Here is a 26,297-nt window from a genome sequence, read left to right on the forward strand (position 1 = left end):
CCGCGGGGTCGGGGCGCGGCGCGCGGGCGCAGGTCTATGTCGCGGGCGGCGGCGGCGGCGGCGGCCGCGCAGGGACGATGCGCGAGTACAAAGTGGTGGTGCTGGGCTCGGGCGGGGTAGGCAAATCCGCCCTGACCGTGCAGTTCGTGACCGGCACCTTCATCGAGAAATACGACCCCACCATCGAGGACTTCTACCGCAAGGAGATCGAGGTGGACTCGTCGCCGTCGGTGCTGGAGATCCTGGACACGGCGGGCACCGAGCAGTTCGCGTCCATGCGGGACCTGTACATCAAGAACGGCCAGGGCTTCATCCTGGTCTACAGCCTGGTCAACCAGCAGAGCTTCCAGGACATCAAGCCCATGCGGGACCAGATCATCCGCGTGAAGCGGTGAGCAGAGCGGGGCGCGAGGGCTCGGCGGCCGCGGCGATCCCCGCGCCTGGCCCGCGCCGGCTGCAGCACCTCCGGGGCTCCCATCTGCGGGCTTTGTTTCACAACTAAAATCGGGCATCCCGTTGACCCCCCAGCTCAGCCCTTTGTCTCTATCTAGGACGTTGGTAGCACTCCTTCTGGACCCCAGAGCAAACAAAGTTTCAAACTCGCAGGGAGAGAAGGGATGAGTAGGTGGGCGCTGGGGAAAGGGGAGCCGACTAGTGTAGGCACGCCTGTGCGGAGTGAGCACGGGCTCAAATCCACCTTTCATTTGGCCACACAGCCCAGGCTTGCACATACATATCCCGTGACAGTGTCAGTACGAGTTAAGGAGGGGGCTTTCTCAAAGTGGAAAAGGTTAAATGTTGCCAAGAGGTTGGCAGAAACGAATTAGTGTAAAACTTTAAAGACACATTGGCAAATAATGTGAAGACCTCCCAGCATTCAGTGCTGTTGGCATATAGCGGCACGCTTTTGACATTTCCATTGAAAGACCGCAGCTTCATCTCCCTCTGTCTCTTAAAATCTAGCCTCTTTCCCCGCTCAGAAAGGGAAGGAGGCTATTCTTGGAAACTGTGGCTTGTGTATCAGCTAACTTAAAGTTAATGCAAAAAAAAAAAAAAAAAAAAAAAGTTGAGGCAAACAAGCTCTTTCCTGATGTAAAGGGTTCAGAGAGGGCGTTTGGATGTGGCTGGTAGTCGGAATGCTTCCACTCTTTCCTCCTGAGCTGATGCCACATATTTTCACCTTAACTTTAAAATTTTGAAAGTCTAACATGTTACTGCAGAGTTTTGGCAACATTTTCTAGTTCTTCTTTTCTGATCCTTATGAACTGATATGATACTACTGATAATCTTCCAGGATTATTCTACTTGTAGCCAAATTTCAAGCCACTATTGAAAGTTTATGTAGAAACAGTTGCATTTATCAGTCAGGTAGGGTGTGTTCATTTCAGAGGCCAGAGCAAGTTATTTGTGTTCAGGGAATACTCAGAAGTTAATTCCACGTGGTGAGTTTTTATCTCTGTATGTGAGGTGGAAGGAAATGCCCTCCCAGCCACTTGAGTATGATTGTTAACAGCCGTACTGAAGATTTCCGTAGTCTTGTGTTATATTCCAAGAGAGCAGTGGATTTGTTTATGATCCCTTCCGGAAGTCAGTGGTTCTGATAGCTTTAACTTCTCTGGTCTTGCTCTTTGGAAACGCGTTTCCTTGTGCGGCACACACGGGTGGGTGCAAGAATGCCGGTTTTCTGAAGTTGTTTATAGATACAAGTGTCTAGGAGCAGCTGCCCCTCCATCCCACCTCAGTTATGGTCACATGAGTGACTTCCTTAACACAACCACACGCTCGGTGTGGGATGCGAGGGTCTGCGGCGGGTTGCAGTTCCTGGTGACTGTGTGCAGCTCACACTTCTCAGCTTGTTTACTAGAGCAGGCTGGTACCACGACCCAGGACAACAGACTAAGATTCTCCCCACCTAGACCCACAAGCTTTCGCTCTTGGTGTAAGACCATTGATCTGCTGGGATAAATGATCTTGTCCTGAGGACATTTTTCTTTTCTTTTTTTGAGACAGGGTCTCTCTGTCACCTTGACTGTCTTGGAACTCACCATGTAGACCAGGCTGGCCACAGAGATTCCCCTGCCTCTGCCAATGGAGTACTGAAATTAAAGTGCCCACGGCCAGCTTGAGCACCTACTTGTGTGTCTTGTTTTTTGTACCTCACTCTAACTTCATCATTTGCCTTCTGGCTCCATAGCATCTTATCAACTTAAGTCTAATCAAAGAGAGGGTTAGCTTTACGTTTTGCATATTATAGTATATATGGTATACTACAGATATATGTGTTATACTATGGTATATATGGTGTCCTTAAGCCGGAAGTAGGAGGCCCCTAGCTCCTCTCCCTTAAGATGGTAAACATGGTTTTCACATAAACACTCTTTGGAGGACCAGTCTTAACCAGCTAGTTGCTATAGGAAGCATTCGGTAATCCCACCCTCCCTATGTGCTTCACATGTTAGATCTAGCAGTGGGGGATCTAAAGTGCCCCAGTGCAGTTGACACGACTGAAATGCGGAGAATTGGAGCCTCATCCATGACCACTCGCTGATAAGAGGATTTTAAGATCTCTTTGGATGCATGTAGCCTCTTGTCCACAGGTTGTCTTTCAGCTTGGTGTCTTAGTCTTATTCAGCCTACAGCTTGCATGCCAGGATACAATATCCTATATCCATACTGTTGGGTACAAATAGAGTGAGAACAACATGGAAAATTGGGGAATTCGTGGTAGCTGATTTTTAAAATGAGCTAAAAGAAGTAGTACTTTATTAGTACAATTTTAACCAACTAAATATAAAATATTATTTCAGTTTACCATTCAATATTAAAAATATTTAGATATTTTACTTTCTGTGCTGTCCAATAAGTCTGTCATGACTAAACATTATTCAAGTGCTTGATTGCCATAGGGACCATACTGGACTCAGTTTAGACGTGTATGGTTTAGGGAAATACTTGCTTATTTTATAGCCTAGTTGTCCTTTTCTGTGAAATAGGAATCAGAACTCACATGTCAGTGTCATCAAGATGACATGGTGCCAATATAATCCTTGGTGCACAGAAATTGCTAAAAGTTCTTGTTGCCATTCTTTTAACTTTTGTCACTCTAACTTCCTTTAGTTTTACCCTTGGTATATAATTTTAGTTTTAGAGGAAATAGCTCGTATTTGTAATCACAGTTTGAAATTCACTGCCTGTTAAAAACAGTGAGATGGAAGAACAGTGTAAATTAGTCATGGGAAAATATTTTGTTGGTTTTGTCAAATATTTTCTTTTATGGGAGATCTTATGGGAAAAAAGGGCAAGAGAATGAACATTTAACTGAAGTTTTATACGGAGCATAGCAACAGAGAAATGGAGCTTTTCATTGGATTGATACATTCTGGAATGCTTCATTTAAAAAATATTAAAATAAGCCTTTATCTCTTTTTGTGTTACGTATGTGTACGTGCATGCATGCTTGTATGTGCATTCATATAGAGGCCAGAGGTTGGCATGTGTCTTATTCATTTGTCCTAACCCTTATTTCTAAAACACATTTTTTGTTATTATGTCTGTGTGTGTGTGTGCACATGTGGAGGTCAGAGGACAGCTTGACCTTCCCTGAGTGTGGGTTCTGGTTGCCAGACTTGTGCACAGGCATCTTTACCCGGTGAGCCACATCTTAGTCACTGTTCCATTGCTGTGAAGAGACACCATGATGGGCAACTATAAAGAAAGCATTTAATTGGGGCCCAGCTTACTGCTCCAAGGCTGAGTCCATTATCATCAGTGAGGAACATGGTGTCAGGCAGGACATTGGAGAAGGACTTGAGAGCTACAGCCTCATCCACAGGCAGAGAGAGGCAGCCTGGACCTGGCATGGGCTTTTGAAACCTCAGAGCCCACAAGGCCACACCTCCTAATCCTTCCACTCCTTTCACACAGTGATACTCGCTGCTGACTAAGCATTCAAATTTATGGGTCTATGGGAGCATTCTTTTTCAGACCACCACAGCTATCTACCTGTTGTTTTTATGTGTGTGTTTGTCTACAAGTACGCCTACTGCATGCATAGCGTGGAGGTGAGACCAGGGAATTGTAGTTACAGGCGTTTGTATGTTGCCATGTTGGTGCTGAGAACCAAACTCAGTTCTTCTGCAAGAACTTCAAGTGCTCTTAACCTCTGACCCTTCTCTCCTACTACCTCATTTTTTGAGACAGTCTCTTATGAACCTGGAACTCGGTGATTTGGCTGGACAGGCTGTCAGCAAGCCCAGGTTTGCTCCTCTTCGGCCTTCTCAGATACTGGTTTGTGGACGTGCACTGGTGTGCCTCACCTTTACTTAGGCTCAGGGCTCTGAACGCGGGTTCCATGCCTAGATGACAGCGTGCCTAGATGACAGCGTGCCTAGATGACAAGCTCTGTACCAAACGACCCATCTCCAAGCTCCCCTGCTCACGCATACACACTCATGCTCAGCATGGAAGACTTCTTTTCAAAGTCAAATGGACCATCTCAAAGTGGCCTTATGTAGAAATCAGATGCCGCTGCCTCCTCCCTCTCTTCCTCCTTTTCCTCTTCCTTCTCTTTTTTTAACTCGAGTTTGGATCAGACAAAAAAGAGTGGTAGGAACCTATAGTTTAATAAAGCCAGACTTCTTGCTGATGTCATAGTTTTCTGCTCTTACCTGCGCCAGGTTAGTTGTGGTCCAGAGTTGTATCTGGGAACTCACTGTTGCAGGCCTACACCGTAGGAAAAAGCCCCAGACTTTGAGCCTGGCCGTCAAGTGCACACCTGCTCCGGTCCCTTGCCGGCCGTGCACATGCAATCTCCATCAGCATGCTCAGCTGTTTGAAGTTTTCCTCTGGCTTCTGCCTCACAAACTTGTCTTTCTGAAGAGTTAATTTCTACTCATTCTTTCCCCCTTCCTTGAAGGATTTCCCCCTTTCCTCTTAGGAAACTAAATGATTCCTGTCTGGTTTTCTCACATCTGGCCCCCACGCAGGCACAGCAACCGAAGCCCCCGCCACCCTGTCTGTTCTTTCCCTTCACGTTGTAGTTTAGTTACATATCTTTGCTGGGATGTTTTGCCAGCGTTCTCACTGAGCTCTGTGCCCAGGTGGCTAGCATAGCGGCCAGCCTACAGGAAGCAAACAAATAAAAAAATGATGGCAACAGAGGAATGTACAGAAAGGAAAGCGTTTGGATTTAGTTTCCCCAGGCACCTCAGTGTTTCAGGTTGATTTGCAGCGAGAGGAGGTGGTGGTCTGCAAGAGTGCTTCTAGTTAGGCCAGCAAGGAAGATGTCAAAGGTCAGGTGAGCTGTAAAGAATCAGGGAGGATGTCTTCTGGACGGAAGAAATGCATGAAAATGCACAGAGTACTTTCTGAATGTTAACGAGACCAGAATGACTAAACTAGAAACTTAGGTAGACGTGGGTGGGGAGCTGAGGCAAGGTAGCAGACTTTAGAACGTACCGAGAGAAGGCTAAGAACAGGACTCGAGGTGAAGAACAGTACGCAGAACTATACAGAAATTGTAATAGAGGAGGTGATAGATGGCGTGAGGATAGGAGAGCAGCTTTAAGCCGGCTAAGTTAGTATCTGCGCGATATGTAAAGGTGCCCAGAGGAAGATGGGGTGAGGCTCTCGGGTGGATTCCTCACGCAGGGTGAGAGGGAAAGTCAGGAGTGCCCTTCACATCTGAGCACGGGGGAAGGAGATTACAGTGATCACCAGGAGAGGCGCTGTAGCTCCATGAGCATCCTTCAGAGGGCTGTGTCTATGCAGAGTGTGTGAAGAGGCCTGGAAGGGCAGGCTCCGGACGAATGTAAAGCTCTACGCCGTCTGCACAGTTGAGATGAGCGAGTGGCAGGGACCTGCCGGGCAGCGCAGAAGGGACTAGAAGAGGCTGGGCACAGAGAGTGGAAACCACGGACAGAGCTAGAGAGTCACAGGGCAAGCAGCAAGGGCTGCACACGTGCTGGGCTGTGCTACACCAAGCCACTGACTGGGGACGAGGTGCTCAGCCCTTCTCAGAAGCCCGCACTGCACCCAGAGCTAGGCTGGCAAGGCATAGAGCCTAAGAGTTGTGAGTCACGTTTTAAAATTAATCACTGTGTCATGAAAAGTTGATGTCTGAATCCTGACAGCCAAGCACAGAATTAAATATGTAGAAAAAGGTTAAAAGGAAATGTTGATCCATTTAAAGAATTGTGGTTACAAAATAGACTATTATCATTAAAGAACTTCAACGATATGTAAGGATGTAACTACTAAGAGCAGAAATGAGGAAAGAGTGCTTAATTCCATATCTTTCATTAGGTTAAAACACAGCTTACTCTGGAAATAATTCTAAGCCAGTTTGCTCGTTGAAAGGTCAGTTTATTGCGCTAACTGAAGCCCATGTTACTTGTTTGGTGTTCCCTACGCACTGGGGGAACCGTTACCCCAGCTGTGTTCAAGCTGTCCATCTCTTCCATTCATTTATCTCTGAGTCTTTTGTTTTGTGAGCTCCAAGAATGCTGAAGATGTATTTCCTTGGCAGAGTGTTAAGTACCTGATAGTTGTGTTCACTAAAGACACCACACTGCATTCACTTACAGGACTCAACTCATTGCATAAGCGATGTTTATCATGAGCTGCATTCTATGTTCCAAAGGTGGTTGGTTGGTTGGTTTGTTCTTTCTTCTTGAAGGGAAACTCATTTTTTTCCTGCATTGTAAAATGATAACATAATGTCATTATTATGATACAGTGGCTTTCTCTTGGTTACCTGGGATTGGAACTTTTAAACTTAACTAACATTAAGGAAGATTAGAGGGACTGATAAAAATGTCTGAAGATAGCACGACCAACAGAAAGAACTGACAGCATTGGGGTCTTATTTGCTAACGTTTATTAGTGGAGATAACACTTGGGTGATTTAGTGGCTACGGAAGCCTCTAGGAGATTACATACAGCACATTAAAGTGAAGTAGTTCACATGTATGCATCTTTCCAAGCAAGGATTGTTGCACAAAACCATGTACATTATACTTGATTGAAGGGAGGTCTTCGAGGGTTGTTTTTATCATGCACAGCCTTTCTGTAGTCCTCAACTCGAGATGCGAGGCCCTGGGAAGAAAGTGTGAGTCCACACTAGCGTTCCGTGCGCTGTTGCAGTTTTCCTTCGACTGTGCTTCTCTCTTGTCTATGTTGTTGGTTCTTGTATTGTTGCTTTCCAGACTAATGGTGTAAGAATTACACACAGTTTATGATCTGTTTGGGAAAGTGTTGACGTTTGACTATGAGTACACTAGACTTTAAAGCAAAATTAAATCAGACTGAGCAAATCTAACAGTAAAGTCTGGGGAGGAAGCGCAGGCAAGTGCTTGCTGTATAGGCCACATTTGGCTCCCAGCAGACACAGGCAGGTCCACCCTCCCAAGCCAGCCCAGGGAGTCAGTAAGTTCCTTATCTCTCCAGTCAGGGAGTCCCACAGGCACCCAGAGCCAAATATAAGTATTTCTGAGGATTTTGTTGTTGTTGAGGCAGGATCTATGTGATCTGACTAGAATGCAGACACTCTCTGGATTACACTATGATCTGGCTGGAATACAGACACACTCTTAATTCCAGGCAATGTAGGTAAGGTTAGTTTGTAGAAGGAAGCAGTCATGTTTGAAAGTGATGTCTAATTGAAGGGCAGACAAAGTGACAAATCAGAGAACAATCTGACGGAATGAGTCATAGAGCGGATACGCCCAGCTCTCACAGGAAGAGGACAGGAAAGAGGGGCGACTTAAGAGCAGCACAGGGAGAGAGAGGTTCTTACTGGGACAGTTTTACAGAGACAGGTTGCAGAGAACAAGCTAGACACAGGTGAGACAGAATGAGCCAGAGAATGGAGAGCCAGAACATTAAAACATATTGTTAGAATTAGTTTGAGGCCAAGCAGAGCAATTCAGTGAGATGGAAGAGAAGCCAGTTTGTATCAGTCAGCTTGGAGAGGAGTCTGGTCCAGAAGAGCTGAGCTGAGCCAGCAAGAGTTCAGAAAAGCTCAGGAATGCTCTCATCTCATCCCCTCATCTGCTTTTGTTGTTACTACTACTATTAATTACAGTTTATTCACTTCGCATCCTGGCTGTAGCCCCTCCCTCATCTCGTCTTAGTCCTACCCTCCATCCTTCTTTTCCCCCTCTGCCCCTCTACTAGTCCACTGATAGGGGAGGTCCTCTTTTAATCACATGTTGCTGAAGCGTGTTTCTGAATACAGCGTGTTTAAAATAGGTTTCAGCACACTTAAGTTGCACATTCTTGTTCACAATGTTGAAATATTCACTAAATTCCATAGGTAGGTTATGGTTTGAGGGGTGTGTGTGTGTGTGTGTGTGTGTGTGTGTGTGTGTGTATGATACATTTAAGATTTAAAGACATCCCAACAATGATGTTTTCAGCGGACATACAATGACTTAATAACTTTGTGTGTTTGGAGTAATGAAGCAGTGAAAACACCATTTGTTTGCCTCTTAGTTCATTTACCAGCTGCCTTCACGCTCTTACCCAGGCCACGCCCACCTTCTACTCTGAGCAGTGCACAGACACGAGTGACACCAGTGTGTCCTTTACCATGCTGTGTTGCGTGTGCCCCATTTTCTGTTTGTTCTTTTCTGTTTTTCTCATCATCAAGTGCTCTCATTACACACAAGTTGGAGATTGCCGTCTTAGATAATTCTTCTGCTCCAGGAACACTAAATGGAACTGTTTAATGCTTTGGAACAGTTCTTCCTGGTTTTTCTAGTTTTCTGCCATGATACATTATTTAAGAGTGTGAAAACAACATGCTTCCCAGTGTGAGTTGCCATTATAATTCCAAGGAAAGTTAGTGTTTAGTCGTGGAATCTTGTTCATCCAGTGAGAAAGACAGCCCCGCCTGTTCCTGACCTGGAGTAAGGGCTGCTGTGCAGGATGTGCATCTGAGCTCTGAAGGTTTACCTGACACCGGAAGTACTCCCAGCCTAAGGCCTCAGTGGAAAATCCCACCCCACTTCCGGTGGCCACTGGCACTCAGATTATAGGTGTGCTACAGATATTGTGTAAGCTGTATGTCCAAGATGTACATGATGGGTTTCAGCCACCAAATGCTGACAACCTTCCCAAGTCGGCAATCTGAAGAGCCTCTGGTGCTGAGCCTTTCAGATAAGGGCTTTCAGATCTAATTGCATGACGGCAGAGCTCTCCAGTGCTTCACCTAGCGGCCAAGGCCGTGGGAGGGTCGGCTGCTGTTGAGGGAACAGGTGAGAACAGCCAAGTGGAGACCGCCATGCTGCTGACGTCAGATCATGTAGGGAGGCCGCCATGGAGGAGCGGCACACCTCTGCTCCACACGTTTAATTTACGAGCGGTGTTCCCACACTTTCCGTCACCTCACAAGTTAATTCGGAGTGGAAATCCTGTGTCATGTTAATCCTTTAATACATGTTAACATTTTCTTCTTTACCAGATGTCTTGATGGCTCTCTTCAAATGAAATATTAGTGTTTTTCTCTGTAGTTGGTTATATATTTTATTATAGAATTCTAAATATGCCCATCTTTCAGTTTTCAGTGAGTGCCTCAAATATTCTCAAATTTGAAATTTTATTGTGCATAGTGATCTTCCCTTTTGCCAGTGCAGACAGTGACTGTTGCCATGGTTAAAACTGAAGTCTAGTCCCTACTGTTAATTCACTCCGCATTCTCTGCATTTTGCCTTCCTCATCTGCAACATGGATGTGACCAATAACTAAAGAAATAAGGAACATAAAATGTTTCTTTACATGACAACCCCAAAATACCAATAAGAAAGTTTCAAGATAAATCACAGAAAGGAGGACGAAACCCAAACCTTTTTTTTTTTTTTTTTTTTTTTTTTTTGGAGAACTGTCCATGGAGCTAACCCAGCTCCACAGTGCATGGCCTGACCAGAGCCCCTCGCGTGTAATGGGACTGACGCTGTAGACCTTCCGTGCTCTGAGCTCTGGGTCTTCGCTTGGCCCTGGCAAACTTAATTCTAGTGATGAGGACTTTTTAACTGAGAAGAAGTTGCGGTGGTTTTTAGTATATGTGTGTCTTAATTATAAAAATGACACAAAAGCAATCTGCATAGAGTATTAGTGTTTGTTAGATAATGTTTGGAGGTAGTGGTAGGCTTTTCCTGAATGCCAGAAGCATGTGTGGATAAAGATAATTTTAACACTCTGCGGCTGCTTGTGTAGAGTAAAGTGTTGACAGGTTTTTCTTAATAAACCAGTTCCAGAAAAAGTTTTATCTGACTTTGTATAAAAATCATCACTGCCAACATCAAATACTGTGACTTGAGCCTCGTCATTCGCATAGCATTGCCCTGGGCATTATGCAGAATAAATGCAGGGCGCTATCTTTAGCTGACGTGCCGACACGTATCGTCAGCGGGTGTGTACTGACAGTTTGAACTTATACCGAAGTACAGCCTTTAAAACAGGCTGTACTTGTTGATTGATTCTTAAGTTTCAGAATATCTTCCACCAGAAACATTGCTTTTATTAGGCAACTTTTCTTGGGGTCATTTTTGTTTTTGTTTTTGTTTTTCTAATTCTAACTCATTAAAGATCAAAAACTTGCCCATAGGAGTAATATCAGTTATATGTGTTTACTTTGATAAATGCCTTAGTCCACTGGGGGCTGCTATAACAAAATCTCTTAGACCAGATAATTTGACCACAATAAAAATGTACTGGTCAGAGTTCTGGAGTCTAGAAAGTCCAAAATGAGGGTGCCAGAAAATGTAGTGTCTGGTAAAGGCCCGTTCGTAGATGCCTCCCCTTGACGGGTCTTCATGAAACTGGAAGAGAAAAAAATGAATCCCATGAGCCTTTTCTACGGGTGCTAACACTGCCTTTCATGGGCGTGGCTATTTACCCTAAAGTCCCTCATAGCTCTGTCTGTCACTGGGGGTGAATTTCAACCTGCTGATAGCAGAAGGCTCAGCATTGAGCTCAGAGCTTGTTCAGTGTGTTTTTATCTCCTCTATCCCAACTGTAATTTCCTGTTCCCCCTAGTGAGCTGTGCTCACTCACGCTGTTTGCTTTTCCATCTTTGGGAACCACCAATTTAAGCAAACTTCAGCCGTCAATAAGCTCGGTTAGTAAAGTCAAGGACACGTGCCCTCTGCTCAGACTCAAGTCAAAGGCTGCAGACTGAGGCTAGCTAGATGCGCGCACACACACACACACACACACACACACACACACACACACACACAAGGGCTCACAGCCATAAGAAGGGCCGTGAGTGTACGGAAGGTAGGTGGAACACGAGCCATACTTCGTGTCTGCACTTGTGCCTGTTTTTAAGATCTTGGGCTGAGAGAAGAGCAGTCAGTGGCCGGCGATCAGCCCGGGCTTAGCTGTTGGCACGGAAGGCTTGGGCTTTGTCCTCTGAGTGCTCCTGTGCTCAGTGGCCACTGAACAGAGCTGGGGTTCTGTTGCTGTGTTCTGGAAGGATGTGCAGGGTGCCCTCATGGCACGCGGAGTGGCTGCTAGGCCCTATGCTGGGTTCATGGCTGGCAACACCACCCCGCCGCAGTGTGGGTGCTGGTGCTGCCCGTCCCTGCCTGACAAATCAGTACCCAGGGTGACGAGCAGAAAGTTGGTATTTCTACGGCCGCACCACCTGGACCCAGTGAGATGACAGAGGAAGGGGCTTCTTCCCTTGCGCTCAGCAGCACATCTTTCTCCACGCAGGCCATGGCTGCCAGCAGTCCCTTTGAGCACCGATACGTGGGTCTGTCCCCTTGTCCCCCAGGTACCCGCATGGCTCTGCTTCCCTGGGTCTTGGAGACTCCGGCCTACTGTGCCACAGGGTCCGCCGCTCAGAGTACCCCAGTCTGAGCGGTAGCTCATGTGCTGGCTCCTGCTCTTACACCAGACTGTTGCCAGAGTCTCAAGGAGGTCAGTTCCACCTGCGTGTAACTTTATGGAGCATCTTTGACCAGAAAGCGTCCTTACTGCTTTTGTTCATGAGCCTGGCTTTGTCCAATTTCAGAAGGACTTTTCTTTTTTTCTTTCTTTCTTTTTTTTTTTTTTTTTGACTAAGTGGACTAGATTAAAGATGGCTACAGACTCGTTGGTAAACTTTGCATTGTAAAAGAGCATGCATTACTCTTCTCTTTGAGTCTGGGCTGATCATGAGAGTGTATAGAAGTGATACTCGGCCAGCTAGGGGCCTTTTATAAATGCTCTGGCGCCTTCACCTTGGTTCTTGGACCCCCTGAGCTGACGCAAAGACATACAGGAAGCCCATTGTTCCTTCTGGGAACTAATGAGGAGGCCCTGCAGCTACATGAAAGGGGGTTCTCTCCTCACCCCCCTTAGCCCTGTGCCTGCCCCACCCACCCTAGCTCAGCACCCTGAATGACCCCACTAATGTGATGCAGGACAAGAAAGTCACTGTTGCGCTGCCCGAGTCATGACAAGCAGCGCGGAATCTAGCAACGTGCTTATCTGAGACTGAGGTTCAGGAGAGGCGCTGGCGTTTGCTTTGGTTTTTCCTTTTAAGTGTTTAAAAAAGTGAAACATTTGAAAATGTTCGCCGAAGATGAACAAGTGATGAATGCACGAACAAACCATAACTCTTTAAAAATGGCTCAACCCCCTGCCCCCGGCACCTGTCCTTGGAATTTACGGAGTGTCATTTGGTTCCCCAGGCAGGACTATAATTTGAAGATCATATTCAGTCTTTTTTTTTTTTAGATTTATTTATTTATCTATCTATCTATTTATTTATTTATTATGTATGCAGTGTTCTGCAGGTACACCTGCAGGCCAGAAGAGTGCACCAGATTTCATTACGGTTGTGAGCCACCATGTGGGTGCTGGGAATTGAACTCAGGACCGTGGGAAGAACAGCCAGTGCTCTTAACCTCTGAGCCACCTCTCCAGCCCTCATAGTTAGTCTTATTAAGAATGTAACATATGAGAGGCTGGAGAGATGGTGCAGAGTTAAGAGCTCTTACTGCTTTCATGGGGGACCAGGTCCCCTATAAACTGTACATTAGGCAGCTCACAGCTACCTGTAGCTCTGGATCCAACAGATCTGAAACTGTTTTCTGGCCTCCCCGTGTACCTACATTCACATGTACATAAGCCCCGCCCAGACACATAATTAAACATAATTTTAAAAACATCTGCTCATTAATGGCCTTTAAAGGATCTAGAAGGTTAAACCGAGTGTCAGTAGGAGAATCTAGTCTGTGTGGAAAGTTTTGCACCTGCTTCCTCACTCTTCAGTGTCTCTCGCGGTTGGAGTTTATAAAAACAGCTGGTATATGCCATCTAATTTATGTTTAAAAAGACTTCGTCCACGTGGTTGCTGCTCTGCTCCCGCCTTGGCAGCCAGCACTTTGGAGTACAGAAGGAAAAACAAAAACCAGCCATGTTAGTTAAATCATGACAACAAGTCCCTTTGGGTGATGAATGTTGTGTTTTGCCCCCCACCCCAGGTCTTCAGGGACCCTTAACAAATCAACATAAGCAACCACTGCAAGGCATCATAGAACCATGCAGCATCCTAGTGCACACCCAGAAAGGCTGATGGCCTGCCTGTCACATGACACAGCGGGACCTCATGAGGAAACATCTTTAAAAGCCGTCACCGCATTGTGCTGCGGACCTGTAGGCGTTGAGCAGTGCCTGCGGTGGCAGGACGGTGCTGCGGTCAGAGGGCGCTGCTGGCCGGGGCTTTGGGGGTGAACAGCAGGTGAAGACGGCATGCACTGTGCAAAGTTGGGGAGCTGCATCGCTCTTTTGTGTCCCACATTAGAGGTATGGGGACAGCGTGTGTGGTGAGAAAAAAGATGCTTAGAATCAGGAAAAATACATGCTTTTAGAAGATGCTACATTGTCAGCTCATGGAAATTAGAGGGAATATTGTCTCTTATTGCCTGACTCTTGTTCATGGCAATTCATGACTTTTAGACCAAATACATAGACTGGTCAAACTCAGGCCGGAGAGTGTAAGCCAGAAACAGGAGGGAAAATCCTTAGCAACAATTTGGGCACAATTTTATAGCTCTATGGCTATAGCTGAGATTCTAGAACTGACTTGCTAGCAGATGGTTTAAGGGACCCCAAAGATGAACAGTTAGCAGCCCTGTAGTGTTTTACAGTACCCATGATACGCCAATGGATAATTCATGTTGCGGCATGCAGAGTCTGGTGTCCACCACGGCCTGGAGACGCTGGTTGTTACTAAGGCTGTTGCTGTCATCATTACTAACGTACGGTAACATTTCTGTTTCACAGGTGAAGAGGCAGGGATCGGGAAAGGCGGGCAGCATATCCAAGGGAGCAAACATCTTTGTCGTCTTCTAAACCCAACCCCATGTTCTGCCTTGTGCCCTCTGTCTAGGTTTTAGCCTCTGACTGACCTTGACTGTTAGCCTAGGAGCGAGTCTTCCTCCAGGCACTGTGGAGCCACCACACATTTTTATAGGAGGTGGGGATGGGGAGTGGATCGTAAAAGCCATGTTTCAGTTTGGCAGTGTTTCAGATTGGCGTAGAGAGGCTGAGAAACAGCAGTTAGAGTGGAGCTCGGCCGTGAGTTCTATGAGAAATGAAGGGTTTGTGCATATGAAAATGACGGGATGGATTTTCTCACATCCAGTAGTTCCCGTTCTGCCTGTCCCCTGGAGTCACTGCTCTGCCAGGCCTGTTCCAGACTGCCACGTCCCACACCTGGTGGTGGCTAGAGACTGCCCCAGCCTGCAGCCTTCCTCCACTCTCCATGCCCCCTGTGCTTTCTCGGGCCTGTCTGCATACGGTTTTCACGTGTTGCCTTGAAACTGTCCTACCCGGCACTTGTCACTGTGGTTGCTCCTTTAGGGCCCCGTTCTGACAGTAATAACTGATTCCATCCCTTCCCTCTCACGTTTTCTGTTTCCATTGCCCACCTGTTGCTTTTCCTGCTTCAGATCTGTTTTCACAGACTTCAGCAGTCAGTCTCTGGACAGTGGCCCGGCCTGTCCAGTGTTGAATGACTGATACTCCCCTCCCCCTGAAGGAAGGGGTGTCCTTCCTGGGAAATTTTCTTCCTGGCAAAGAGAAAAGCTGATTCCATTAGTCTTAACCTTCATTTTCTAGAAATGTGATTTGCTGAAATGTGGCATTTTTGCTTGTTTTTTTTTTTTTTTAAGATCTCACTTTAGCTCAAGCTGACAGTGAACTCACAGTGGTTCTCTCACCTCAGTGCTTTTTCCCCCCCCCCCCCCTCCCCCCCCCCCCCCCCAGGATTAAAGGCATGAGTTGCTGTAGCTGTTTTCGATTTAAATCTTTGTGTGTCTTGTGCTCAGTGATTTGGAGGAAAGAAGGAATTAGAAATATATTTAAATCTTTTCACGATAATAAAAGCGTTCTCCCAGATAAACACTCCTTTGCTCATAATTGCTAAGACCTTAGCTCGTCATAGGTTCAAACTCACCTCATTCAGGGCCAGCTTTAACACAGTTATTTCTGAAACAGGGTGCCGAGAACATGTGCGCCCTGGCATGGTCGAGAGGCGGTTGCTCAGTCTTGGCAAACCTAAGAGCTGGCCAGTTCCTAACCGCAGATTTCAGATCTCAACGGTACTGAAGAGGAAATGCATGTCTGTGTTTCAGCACCTTTCCCCTTTGATAGATAAAGCTGTGTGCTCAGATGTGTGCCTTTTGGCTTACTCTTCAGTGGTCCAGTATTACTTAGAGCCTAAAGGCACCTGCAGACTGTAGTAAAAAGCCACACAGTGAGCCTGGCCTACAGCTGTCCCCTTTTCCCTCATTGCAGGTCCCATGTGGGGTCTTTGCAGAGTCAACCGGTTTCATCCTGTTTTCCCACTCAGTTCTAATGACAAGGCATCAGGCTTCTACTTGCTAACATCTCACAGGTACATGTTTGTGGCATGAATAATCTTCATTCCTAATGACAGAAGGCCAGATCGAATGTAATCATAGATACAAAATGTATCTATGTAAAATGCAAAACACCCCCCCCCCTTTATTTTTTTTCCAAGATAGGGTTTCTCTGTCTGTCATATAACTCACTCTGTAGACTAGGCTGGCCTTGAACTCCGCCTGCCTCTGCCTCCTGAGTGCTGGAATTAAAGGCGTGCACCACCACTGCTCAGTTTACATTTCCCTTTTTAACATGGGTTTTAAGGCAGTGCAGCATCTTTTGTCTCCTGAAAAGATTTGTGGGTGTAGTTTGTAGGTCTGCTAGAGAAAGAATCCTTCCGAACTATAAGCATTTTTATCTCCAGTAACACGCTGTTCTTTATGTTAGCATTCCCTATGCCAAGGATGGAAATTCAGCAGCACAGAAGTGCAACTTAAAATTGGTTGGCAGGATTTAGCCCAGCCTGATCGACCTAATTGTGCCTTTTAGATTGTTGAAACACCATAGCCCACATGCATGTCCTCAGGGTGTCTTGGCGGTTCTCCTGCTGTCCTGCTTCAGCGAGGACTTTATCCAGTTATTTTACCAATTTTCTGTTTTAATCTGTTGTTGAGGCGTAACTTTCATGCCATAGAGCACGCACACCTTGGCCTTAGCGTGCGTAGCTAGATGTATGGGCTGAGGCATCCCCCAGGACTGCCCTACCGGGCAGCGGCCCCTCCGTGTGCTGAGGCCTTGCATTCTCTTTCCCTGTCCTTAAACTCTGCCTTGTCACACAGCATCTTTGGGCTCCTGTGAACTTGTATGAGTAACACAGATTCTTACCCTGCAGAGCACAGAGCCTGTCCTCCCGGCCGGAGGAGGGTGTTTCTTCCACAGTTTTACCTTCTTGTGCTCTGCAGAGTTCTCATCATTGGGTCACCTGCAGAGTGAGTAGATAAAAAGAGAAGGGAAGAACTGGAAATGTCTCCCAGTCTCTCCGGCCCCTTCCTGGTTCTTTTGGTTAGAGAAACAGTTGAGTATTTGTTTCTGTTTCTTGTACTTTTTATGGGCATGTGTTACCTTGGCCTTGGATGTGGTTCTGGAACGGCTCTTCATTGCAGTTCAGTGCTGTGAGTTCCACCCACTGCCACTTGGCCCTGAACTGCAGGGCACCATGTCAACCCTCAGCACACCTGAGAACTGGTTGATCTTCACTGATGTAGGAGCCCTGAAGTCCTTCTCGGTGTTACCACATGTTCATGACATTATAAGTTTCCCACCTACAAGCTTACTCTGCAGTCAGAAACTGTGAGAAAGCCCAAGTGAAGGAGGGCCAGAAGGAAAAAAGCCCTGTTCAAAGGTCAGAACGAAACAGCTGAGTGCAGATGAGCTGGGGGAGTGGCATCCCCCCATGGCTTCAAGAGGTAACTATCTCTCGTGCCCGCTTTTGGTCTAGCCCAGGACAGCCCAGAACAGTGTGCTGGACAAGGAGCAGCTTCAGTCCTGGAGGCGAGGGTATTCCTAACACACACACTGTGAGTGGTGCTGTAAACTCTAGCCGTCCACCGAAACTGTGCAGTCACAGCAGATTGAGGAACCAACCTAGAAATGGACTTTTCTAGTTCAAAGGCTTAAACCAAAGATCAGATACATAGGGCTTTTAAATATATACATGTTATATACTGTTTGGTTCAGAAATTATACTTCTAAGTACACTCATCAGATCGCTGGTAATGTTTGCCAGAAAATGGCCCTAATGGCCTAAGAGTAAATGATGTGATACAGTTTTAGGTGATACATACATGGTGTGTGTGTGTGTGTGTGTGTGTGTGTGTGTGTGTGTGTGTGTGTATGTGTGAGAGAGAGAGAGAGATCAGTCTATAAAGATTTGTCATCACAATATGTCATTTATAGAAATGGGTAGCTCCGTAATAAGCAAAAGTGAGACTGGTGTGATGAAATGGTATGATCTCTTTGTATGAAAATATATGCTTGTGTTAATACCTATGAATTGGAAAAGTCTGGAAGTTTATACACCAAAATAGTTATGGTGGTTATTCTCATAAATGAGATTAAGAGTTCTCTGTCTCTCCCCGCCTCTCTCTTCCTCCCTCTCTCTCTCCCTCCCTTCCTCCCTTTCTCTCTCCCTTTTTTCCACTCCCCTTTTCCCATTTTCCTATTTGTTTGCTTTGTTTGTTTGTTTGCATCTTGATGCACTGTTGAGCAAAGAATTGAGGAAGAAAACCTGTTTCCCTTTTGCAATAAAGAAAGGTTCCTTCCCTGCAAGGCAGAAGTTAGGACCTGTGAAGGAGCGGGTGCAGACATCACAGTCTGAACACAGCAAACATTTAAACTCTGGATTCTTAGCATAATAGTTGACAAACTGACAGAGAAAGCAAGCTGCCCAAAGTGTGAGTTCTCTGTCACTGAAGCTGTTCAGAAATATTTCAAAGACACCTGGCAAGGCTGGTCCCAGAGTGAATGAAGAATCAGGTGTTTGCCATTTTGTCTCAAAAGCTCTTGGTAAAGGAGATTTTAACACTGGAGAGAAAGTTGAGTTAGGGAACTAAAAACCCTTTCTGATTCTCTTCTGAACTCAAAGAGAATTTTATTTCCCCCAGCTTATGGCCAAGAAGATCGTGACAGAGCAAGTGAGACACGTCCTTCTCTGAAGGCGCTCCAGGGTAAGGCTGCCGTGGAGCTGACTGCCGTGGTCTTGCTCCGGCTCACCGTGATGAGTGCATGAGGAGGAGAGGGTGTTGGTTTAGACTCGCTGCTTTAGAGCCACACATGTAAGCACATGGTGGTGTTTGGGACGAGCGGCAGCGGAGCGCAGCAGCTCCTCACGCCTGGGAAGCTCGGCGTGTACAGATCTATAGACATGTGTCAGTAGACTCTTGGTCCCGCAGATTCAGCCTCAGGAGCTCTGGAACGGGGCCCAGGAATCAGTACTTAAATTCTCCAGTTGTTTTAATGACTAGCCAAGCTTAGACATTCCCAGAACAAAGTGTACATAAATTGTGTGTGCCCTAACACATGTATTAGGACAGTTCTGAGGCAACACCAGCCTGTTGATGAGCACACTGAAATCCTTCTGAGCCACTGGTATTTACCGACCGCCTCGCTGAGAAGCCCATCAGTTAAGCTGGGCTTTGTGCAATCCATTAAGCACAGCTGTTGAAAAGAGCAGCTTTACCTATTCAGACATTCTGTAATCACACTCCTGAATATAACAAGCAGCATGCAAATTCATGTTAATAAGACATGTTTTCCACAGTCTACAAAAGTAATTTGAGCCACACCAGCCACCTTCTGGCCCTGGCGACGGTGTCTCCTCCATGGTCAGGTTAACAGGTTCATGAATGGAGTAATTTTGGAATCTTGCCTTTTCAACTTCTTCCCGAGTGGCATCCTCTGAAAGGGGGGAGCTGAAGAAGACCTGCAGGGCTGTGCTGAGAATCGGACAAGGAAGTAACTGCTGTCACCCCCTGACAGGATGGCTGAGGGCTGTCCATCTGATAAGGGCGCTCTTGCGCACCCTTTCCCCAGTTTTGTCTCGCAAAGTGTGTGACCCGCATTTCAGGGCTGGTCGGACATGGGAAGGGGTTCGCAGGTGGATCTCACAAGCCATTTGCTCTTCCTCGAACCAACAGCCACACCAGGCTCTTGACGTCTAGTCCACGCTCGCTTGGGAGTTCTCCCTGGTGCTTCTGTGGCAGATTCCTTACTGTGACTTCACACAGCATGCCGGCTCCCCAGGGAAGCCTCTGCTGTCACTCTGTGCCCCAGCATGCACTCCGGGCTGCCTCCTGACTGTCTCTAATAAACCTTAACTTACTTATCTACTTTGTTGCTAGTGTCTGTCTCCTTTGCTGGGCTATAATCATCGTGAGGACAGATGATTTGCTGTTTCTTGTGAATCATAAGTGGAAATAATAGTATCTAGGATGTAGTAGGCACTTAGAAAATAAACATGTTGAATGGACAACCAAGTATGTGATCCACAGTCCTAGTGGTCTCCCACTGCTCTGCTGCCGCACCATGGGCTCCCCAGGGCGGCCCTTTGCGCCAGGGAGTTGGAGCGTCTCGCGCAGCGTGCAGACAGAATAGCTGCTAAGCTCCTGGGTGCAGGCTCCCTCTTCCCAGCGGGTTAGCGCGAGCAGCAGTAGCTGCTCAGTGCTCTGCACCCACAGGGTCTGCTAAGGTTTCCCAGCCGTGTCCACTCCACCCCTCCACACTTCACTGTCTCTTCTCGAGATCAGCCTGCTCTGTGTTCTTACGACAGGGCCAGACACTCGCCATTAACTGTTGATTGAGGGTTGGGCCACCATGTCTGATGAGACTTAACTTTCTGGTTTAAGAGCTCTTTAGACCTAGTCCGGCAAACAGGTACTTAGGAGACTGTATTAATCTAAGTCGCATGATTAGCTGGGGCTGGCTCTGAGGCTGAAGTCTTGGTGGGTTTGGGAGTTGTGGTACTGTTGTTTTTAACAGGACATACTGCCATAACAATGGACCGAGTGCCACTGTGCTTCGTCAGCACAGGCTTTACCTCTCCCTGTCTTCTCCTCTGTGTCCCAAGGAGACCCAGGTCCTTCCAGCCTTCCCTTTCCCTGCGGGACCCTCCCTGTCACCCCAGCCCTTCCCACTGGTGTTAGTACCTTCTCAAAGACCAAGCCTCCATCCGAACCACAGCCTATCATATTTTGCACGGTCCTGAACTGCAGCGTTAGCAGGGACAAAACCCATCAGCATGTTATTGGAGACACGCGCTTTGTTTGTTGTTTTGTTTCCCCTCAAGATTTTGATCCGTTTGTCAGGTTTTTGTTCGGGTTACTGATCTGCATTTCTTAATAACCAGATGGCAGAAGGGACCGCTGGCAGTTCAGCTAGTAGAACAAGGCAGGTTCTGTGATGCTGACTGGACTGAGCCCTGTTACTACACCATCCTGATGGCTTCCGCTGTGTGTGGGCACGTGTTTGCAATGTGGGACAGAACCAAGTGCTCAGCTGTCAGCCTGGTAATGGGCAGTTGACGGCTGGCCTACCTCGAGTTGTGATTCTGAACCTCCTGACTGGAGCGTGTGCGCATCAGCCAGCTGCTGATAACTTCCTATGTTTGCAAGTTTGGGAAGTCCACATGTGGTAGCAGATCCTGCACCATTCAACTAAAATTACAACTCTGTTAAATACAAAGTATTGATGTGGTATTGTGTCTAAGCTTGCAGTACTCTTTCAGATACTTTTCTCTTACCTAAGAATAGGAAGTAATTTGGTTGGTTGGTTGGTTGGTTGGTTGGTTGGTTGGTTGGTTGGTTGGTTGGTATTTGAGAGCTACTCCAGTCTGGCCACCAATTCACTGTGTAGCTGAGGGTGGTCTTGAACTCCTGATCTTCCTGCTTCTGCCTCCTGTGTGCTGCTGTTACAATGTGTGCCACCACCAGGCCCAACACTAGAAAGTAATGTCTTAGCACTTCCGTCTTCATCAAGTGTAGTCAGCGAACTGAAGTCAGGTCCTGACTTTGGCTCAGTTGAGTTCTGTCTGTCATTGTTGGTACGCTGCTTTCCTGACCATCAAGGGGAGTCGGCTCTTGCTCTGTCATGTGTACAAAGGAAAGGGAAATGCAGGTACATGCTTGAATGTAGAGCAGATTGGAAGCTGGTCCTGACACGGTCAGCAGTGACAGCCACTGTGAGGCTGCTCAGCCCCACGGTAGGGGCTGGTATGGAGTTTCTGGTGGGGTTCATGCCATTGCCGTGTGTGCTCTCAGAGGCCTGTGCAGGAGCTCCCTGACAGAAAGGTGTGAGAGGCTGCAGGGACAATGGAGTACAGGTTAAGACACGGAACGCCTGCGCTCTAGACTCACCCTCACACGCATGTGTTTTGGCGGGTGCCTGTGTGTGGAGTCCAGAGGACAGCCTTGTGCGTCTTCCTGGGGACTGCCTTCCGCTTGTCGGCCTGTGGCCCCTCAGGGCCCCCCTCGCTGCCTGCCCAGCACTGAGGTGAGAAGTGCTGCGGGCTTTGCCAACTGAGTGGTCTCCTCCGACTTGAGGAGACAGGGTCTAGCTGTGTAACCTGTGTTCGTAGTGCTGGCACTGCTCACGCACCACGCAGGGTGCCACATGTACTTTCTAGCGCTTGTGTTTTGCTGCCTGGAATGGACCCTCACTGAGGCCATTGATTTGCTCTCTGGCCAAAGGAAGTGTAAGTGTCCACTGGGGACACGTGTGTTGTTAAGGGGATTGGGGAGCACCATCTCGACAAGACACTGGATTGCACAGGAACCGTGTGTGGGCCCACCCGCTATTTCCATTTTCTAGTTGTGCTGTAGTTTAATCCTTAAACTGAGAATAAATTAACTTTTTCTTTCAGCCGGCTGATCCCACATTTCCATATGGGTGTGCTTCTATTTGACACTTTCCATTTTGATGAGTTCCATTATGGTTTTGGCTTTTTTTTTTTTTTTAATTGTTGTGTTTAGGAGCTGTTTAGAATACGGTGGGTTTTGTGTTCTTACGGAATATAGTAAAATGCTGACAGTTATGTTAGCAGTAGAGCTAATGACTGCATGCTGGCTGAAGTTGTGAGCGAGCGTCTCATGGAACAGACAGCGTTTCCATTAAGAGAAGTCGGCCTGAGAGCTGAGACTAATTCCCCAGTGTATCTGGAAAAGATACATAATTGGTTTTAAAGGCTACATGATTGATTAATTGAGAACATCGTTTGGAAGGCCCATCTACGAGCCCCTCTGAGAGCTGCCTCCCAATGCCCTCGGTAGGCACAGGCCAGCTGGTGCAAGTCATTTTCAAGCGGCTAACGAGGTCATGTAGCCCACACTACGGGAAAGAGAAACGTGCTTCCCTCCTTGCTAACTGCCGCACTGCGTGTGTGTTCTTCCAGGTACGAGAAGGTGCCGGTCATCCTCGTGGGGAACAAGGTGGACCTGGAGGCCGAGCGGGAGGTGTCGTCCACTGAAGGCCGCGCGCTGGCTGAAGAGTGGGGCTGCCCCTTCATGGAGACCTCTGCCAAGAGTAAGACAATGGTGGACGAGCTCTTTGCGGAGATCGTGAGGCAGATGAACTATGCCGCTCAGCCCGACAAGGACGACCCGTGCTGCTCGGCCTGTAACATACAATAGCATCCGAGCCCGGCCAGGATGGACAGGGCTCCGCCGGGCAGCAGTGACCTCGTCTGCACCACTGCGGTCTAGGCATGGTGTGGCGGCCTCAGGCCGGATGGCCAGTTGGTGCCTCTGAGGACCTGTGGGTTCAGTGACTGCAGTCCCCACCCCTGACTGCAGGCTCCTGTGCATCTGAAGACCGAAGGCACCGCCTTTGAGCTACAGGTGATCTCACTTGAAGCACCGATGGCCACTGGGCTAACAGAAGCCACTGTCGTGTACATTAAAAATAATCATGAGAGAGAAACCAGAAGAATTCCTATGATCACTAATGATTAAAATATTTTGTTGTCTTTAAAAAAAAAGTAAAGGAGAAATATTTTCCTACAAGAATACTAAGTCGGGAATGGATGGTCCTTCTAGCCAGTGTACTCCATCCAGTAAGGCAGCGTTACAGGGAAGCCTCTTGGCTGACACGCGTCTGTTTTTCACACTGATGCTTAACTGTAGATGTTCTCCTAATTGATCACCCAACGCATCAGTCTTCATGAGAGTGAAAGACAGAACAAGGCTGTGTGAAAATCCAGCCTGGCTTTAGAATTTGTTGAATCACCTATTTTGCCACAGAAAATAGTCTCTCATGAAGGTTTATGAGAATTGACGTGCACATCCACCCTCTGATAACAGAGCAAGGATGGCCTTTATTTGCTGATCAAGAAAGAAGTGACTGAGATGGAGAGAGTGCCTAGCCTTACTAACAAGCAGTGTAGAGTAACCCGAACCATCGCAGAAGGAAAACGAAGCCATGTTATACCCACATGCTCCCGTTTGCAGACACCTCACAGGACAGGACAGGACAAATCTGGCATTTTTTCTGTGTGTGTTCATGAACGCAGCTGTTAAGGGCTATGGTTGTGATGAGACCCTTTGGCTCACCTGCTTTGGAAATCCACTTTGCTGTAACAGAGCTTTATTGTAGGCATTAAAAAAAAAATCAGATTGAATAACCTGTGAAATAATTTGAGCTTAAAAGTAGAAAAAAATTATTTTAGAGTGGAAGGGAAGAAACACAAAGCCTTCTCTCTTCCTTTTCCTGGAGAATCCGGGAGGTTCTCCTGCACCTGTTTTGCCCTGGTTCCTGAGGGGCGCACACTGCCAGAGGGGATCTTTTGCTTTGAAGGGTGCTGAAGCTCGGCAGTTTCGGTTTTTATGGCTGTGAAGTGTTTTATCATTTACATGAGTGATGGCACAGGAAAAAAAGTCTATTCAGGAATTTCACAGTCCCGGGTGGAAGGGTTCTCCCCTGACTCGGGAGCCGGGAGTGCTGGGGAATGTCCTGAGCCCACCCTCGGAGACAGTGCGCCCTTCAGAACGGCAGTGTCCCCAAGCCTGATGTCCCTAGCACACACGCCTTCTTGGTTCCACAGTCTGATGCAAGTATCGCTTGGTCTCGTGCGTCACTGAGAGTGTGTGTTTGTGTGTGCATGTGTGTTTATTGTTCCTAAGAATTTGGCACAATGCAGAGATGATTGCCTCAACTGAGAATCTAGACTGCACAACATTATGTATAAGCAGACTTTTTTTTCTTTAAATTATTAGTCTCTTCTAAGCCGTTGGAATCCTACCAAGTATTTAGTGATTGGCCTTAAGCTTAGAAAAAGGTCATTGGAGTTTGTCAAATGTGAGGAAAAAAAAGTAATGTGAGTAAAAGCTAGTCATGGGTGTTAGAAAGTCTTTGAGTATTTGTGGTCCTCAGTGTCATTTTCTCCAGTTAGGACATACCACAGTTATAGGACAAAAAGTTCTAACCAGTTTACTTGGGAAAAAAAGTCCATTATGTAAAAGTTGATTTGACTCGGACATATCGAGAACTTGGACGCAAGAACTCTGTTTTATCTGCTGCAGTAGAAATGTTAGTACTTTGACCTCTGAGGCCTCTCACTGGTGAGACTAATTCTGATTTTTAGACTCCCGTGATGAATAGCAGGTCATATTGCTGCGTATTAGAAGCGCCTGGACAGAGGCCACAGCCCCACCTCACAGGTGGCTGCAGATATGACAGTGGTAACCCGTGGGAAGCCTGGCGAGGTGTGAGGTGGAAGTGTTTGTCAGACGTTTGCGCAGGCTTTTCCCGTGGGGCATTCAAGAGCCAGCGGCCCTCCATAGAGCCCAGGCACTTCCACGAGCCAAACCGTGCCACGCCTTCTCCCTGCTCCTCCATGTGAATCCGCCTGTTATGCATGATGTTTCCCCAGGACAGGAAATGACACTCGTGGGCACGGGAGGTAGGGAGCAGAGGAGGGCTGGCCGCTCGCTCCTGAAAGCCCTGGTGCGTCTAGCAACTAGAGAAAGGAAAAGCTTGTTCTAACATGCCTTAAAAACGTTATGGTTTGACCCAAAGACCCACTGTTTCTTTAGCTGTTACTTAGTTTTCTTTGCATTGATTTTTACTCCTGTACAGAGGCAGGTCTTTTCAGGTTTCCTTTCCCGTGGAACCTGCGGGTTCTTTGAGGCTGTGGTAGCAATGGCAACCGATGCCTCCGTGTTCAGCTTCCGCAAAACTGGCCAGTGTCTGCGGGACGCCTCGGGGCCCTTTCCTTACACAGGAACCCTCTGCCGTGGAGAAGCAGGGTTTGACGCACTCACCACAGTTGCCATCACTCCCTGCGGTCAGACTACTGATGCTCGCTCCTCTGCGTCGCCCTGGGCGTCTGCTGTTCGCTTCCAGTGTGAGTGCTGCTGGTGAATGTGAAGGTACTCTGTGGTCTGCTGCTGGGGGGCCGTGTGGGTTCCCGGCTCTCCCCTGGCAGCCCCCCCCTTAACACTGGTGAAGCGCTGTCTCCTCAGCCAATCAGATTTAAAGACTGCGGGGACCTTTTGTTGTTTAACGTGCCGTGGCACATCTATTAAACCTTGAGCAGGGTTTCTAGAATGGCTGTGGTAAATTTTGGAAACAGACTTATCACTATCGGTTTGGGGTTTCCCAGAGATACACTTCACAGTTAATTGTTGAACTCTAATACAACTGACCATTTAAAATCGAACAACAGTTTATTGTTTTGTAACAGTGTCGGGTAAGCCCTGACATTTCAATTGAAACATGAATTGTAGTTATAACTCAATGCAAATTCAACAGTTGTATTTGGAGTTAAATTATTTTAACAAATAAATTTATTTAATGAAAGTCTGGCTTGTGTTTGTTGTTTACGCTTGTGAGGTATATTCGCTATATACAAAAAAGTAAGACACTGCCACGAATGACACAGACACTCTTCCTACCGAACCCCTTAA

At 47.1% G+C, this 26,297-nt stretch overlaps 1 protein-coding gene across 1 annotated transcript; it reads left to right on the forward strand.

Annotated features, from left to right (window-relative positions):
• The first annotated feature begins 7 nt into the window (after positions 1-7).
• On the forward strand, positions 8-26,190 carry Rap2a (RAP2A, member of RAS oncogene family). The gene is made up of 2 exons (XM_055609758.1): positions 8-391; positions 22,787-26,190. Exons 1-2 carry the CDS (start codon positions 78-80, stop codon positions 23,022-23,024), a joined length of 552 nt encoding a protein of 183 aa, XP_055465733.1. The 5' UTR covers positions 8-77; the 3' UTR covers positions 23,025-26,190.
• Positions 26,191-26,297: the final 107 nt, after the last annotated feature.

This window comes from Psammomys obesus, unplaced genomic scaffold (assembly GCF_907164565.1).
Source record: "Psammomys obesus unplaced genomic scaffold, mPsaObe1.curated_primary_1811, whole genome shotgun sequence".
NCBI classification, from domain to species: Eukaryota; Metazoa; Chordata; class Mammalia; order Rodentia; family Muridae; genus Psammomys; species Psammomys obesus.

What these genes read in the sequence shown, in the direction of transcription:
- Rap2a (XM_055609758.1), top strand. Translation starts at nt 78, where the DNA reads ATGCGCGAGTACAAAGTGGTGGTGCTGGGCTCGGGCGGGGTAGGCAAA. An exon ending in CAGATCATCCGCGTGAAGCG is followed by an intron (nt 392 to 22,786) that starts GTGAGCAGAGCG and finishes GTGTTCTTCCAG; the next exon opens with GTACGAGAAGGTGCCGGTCA.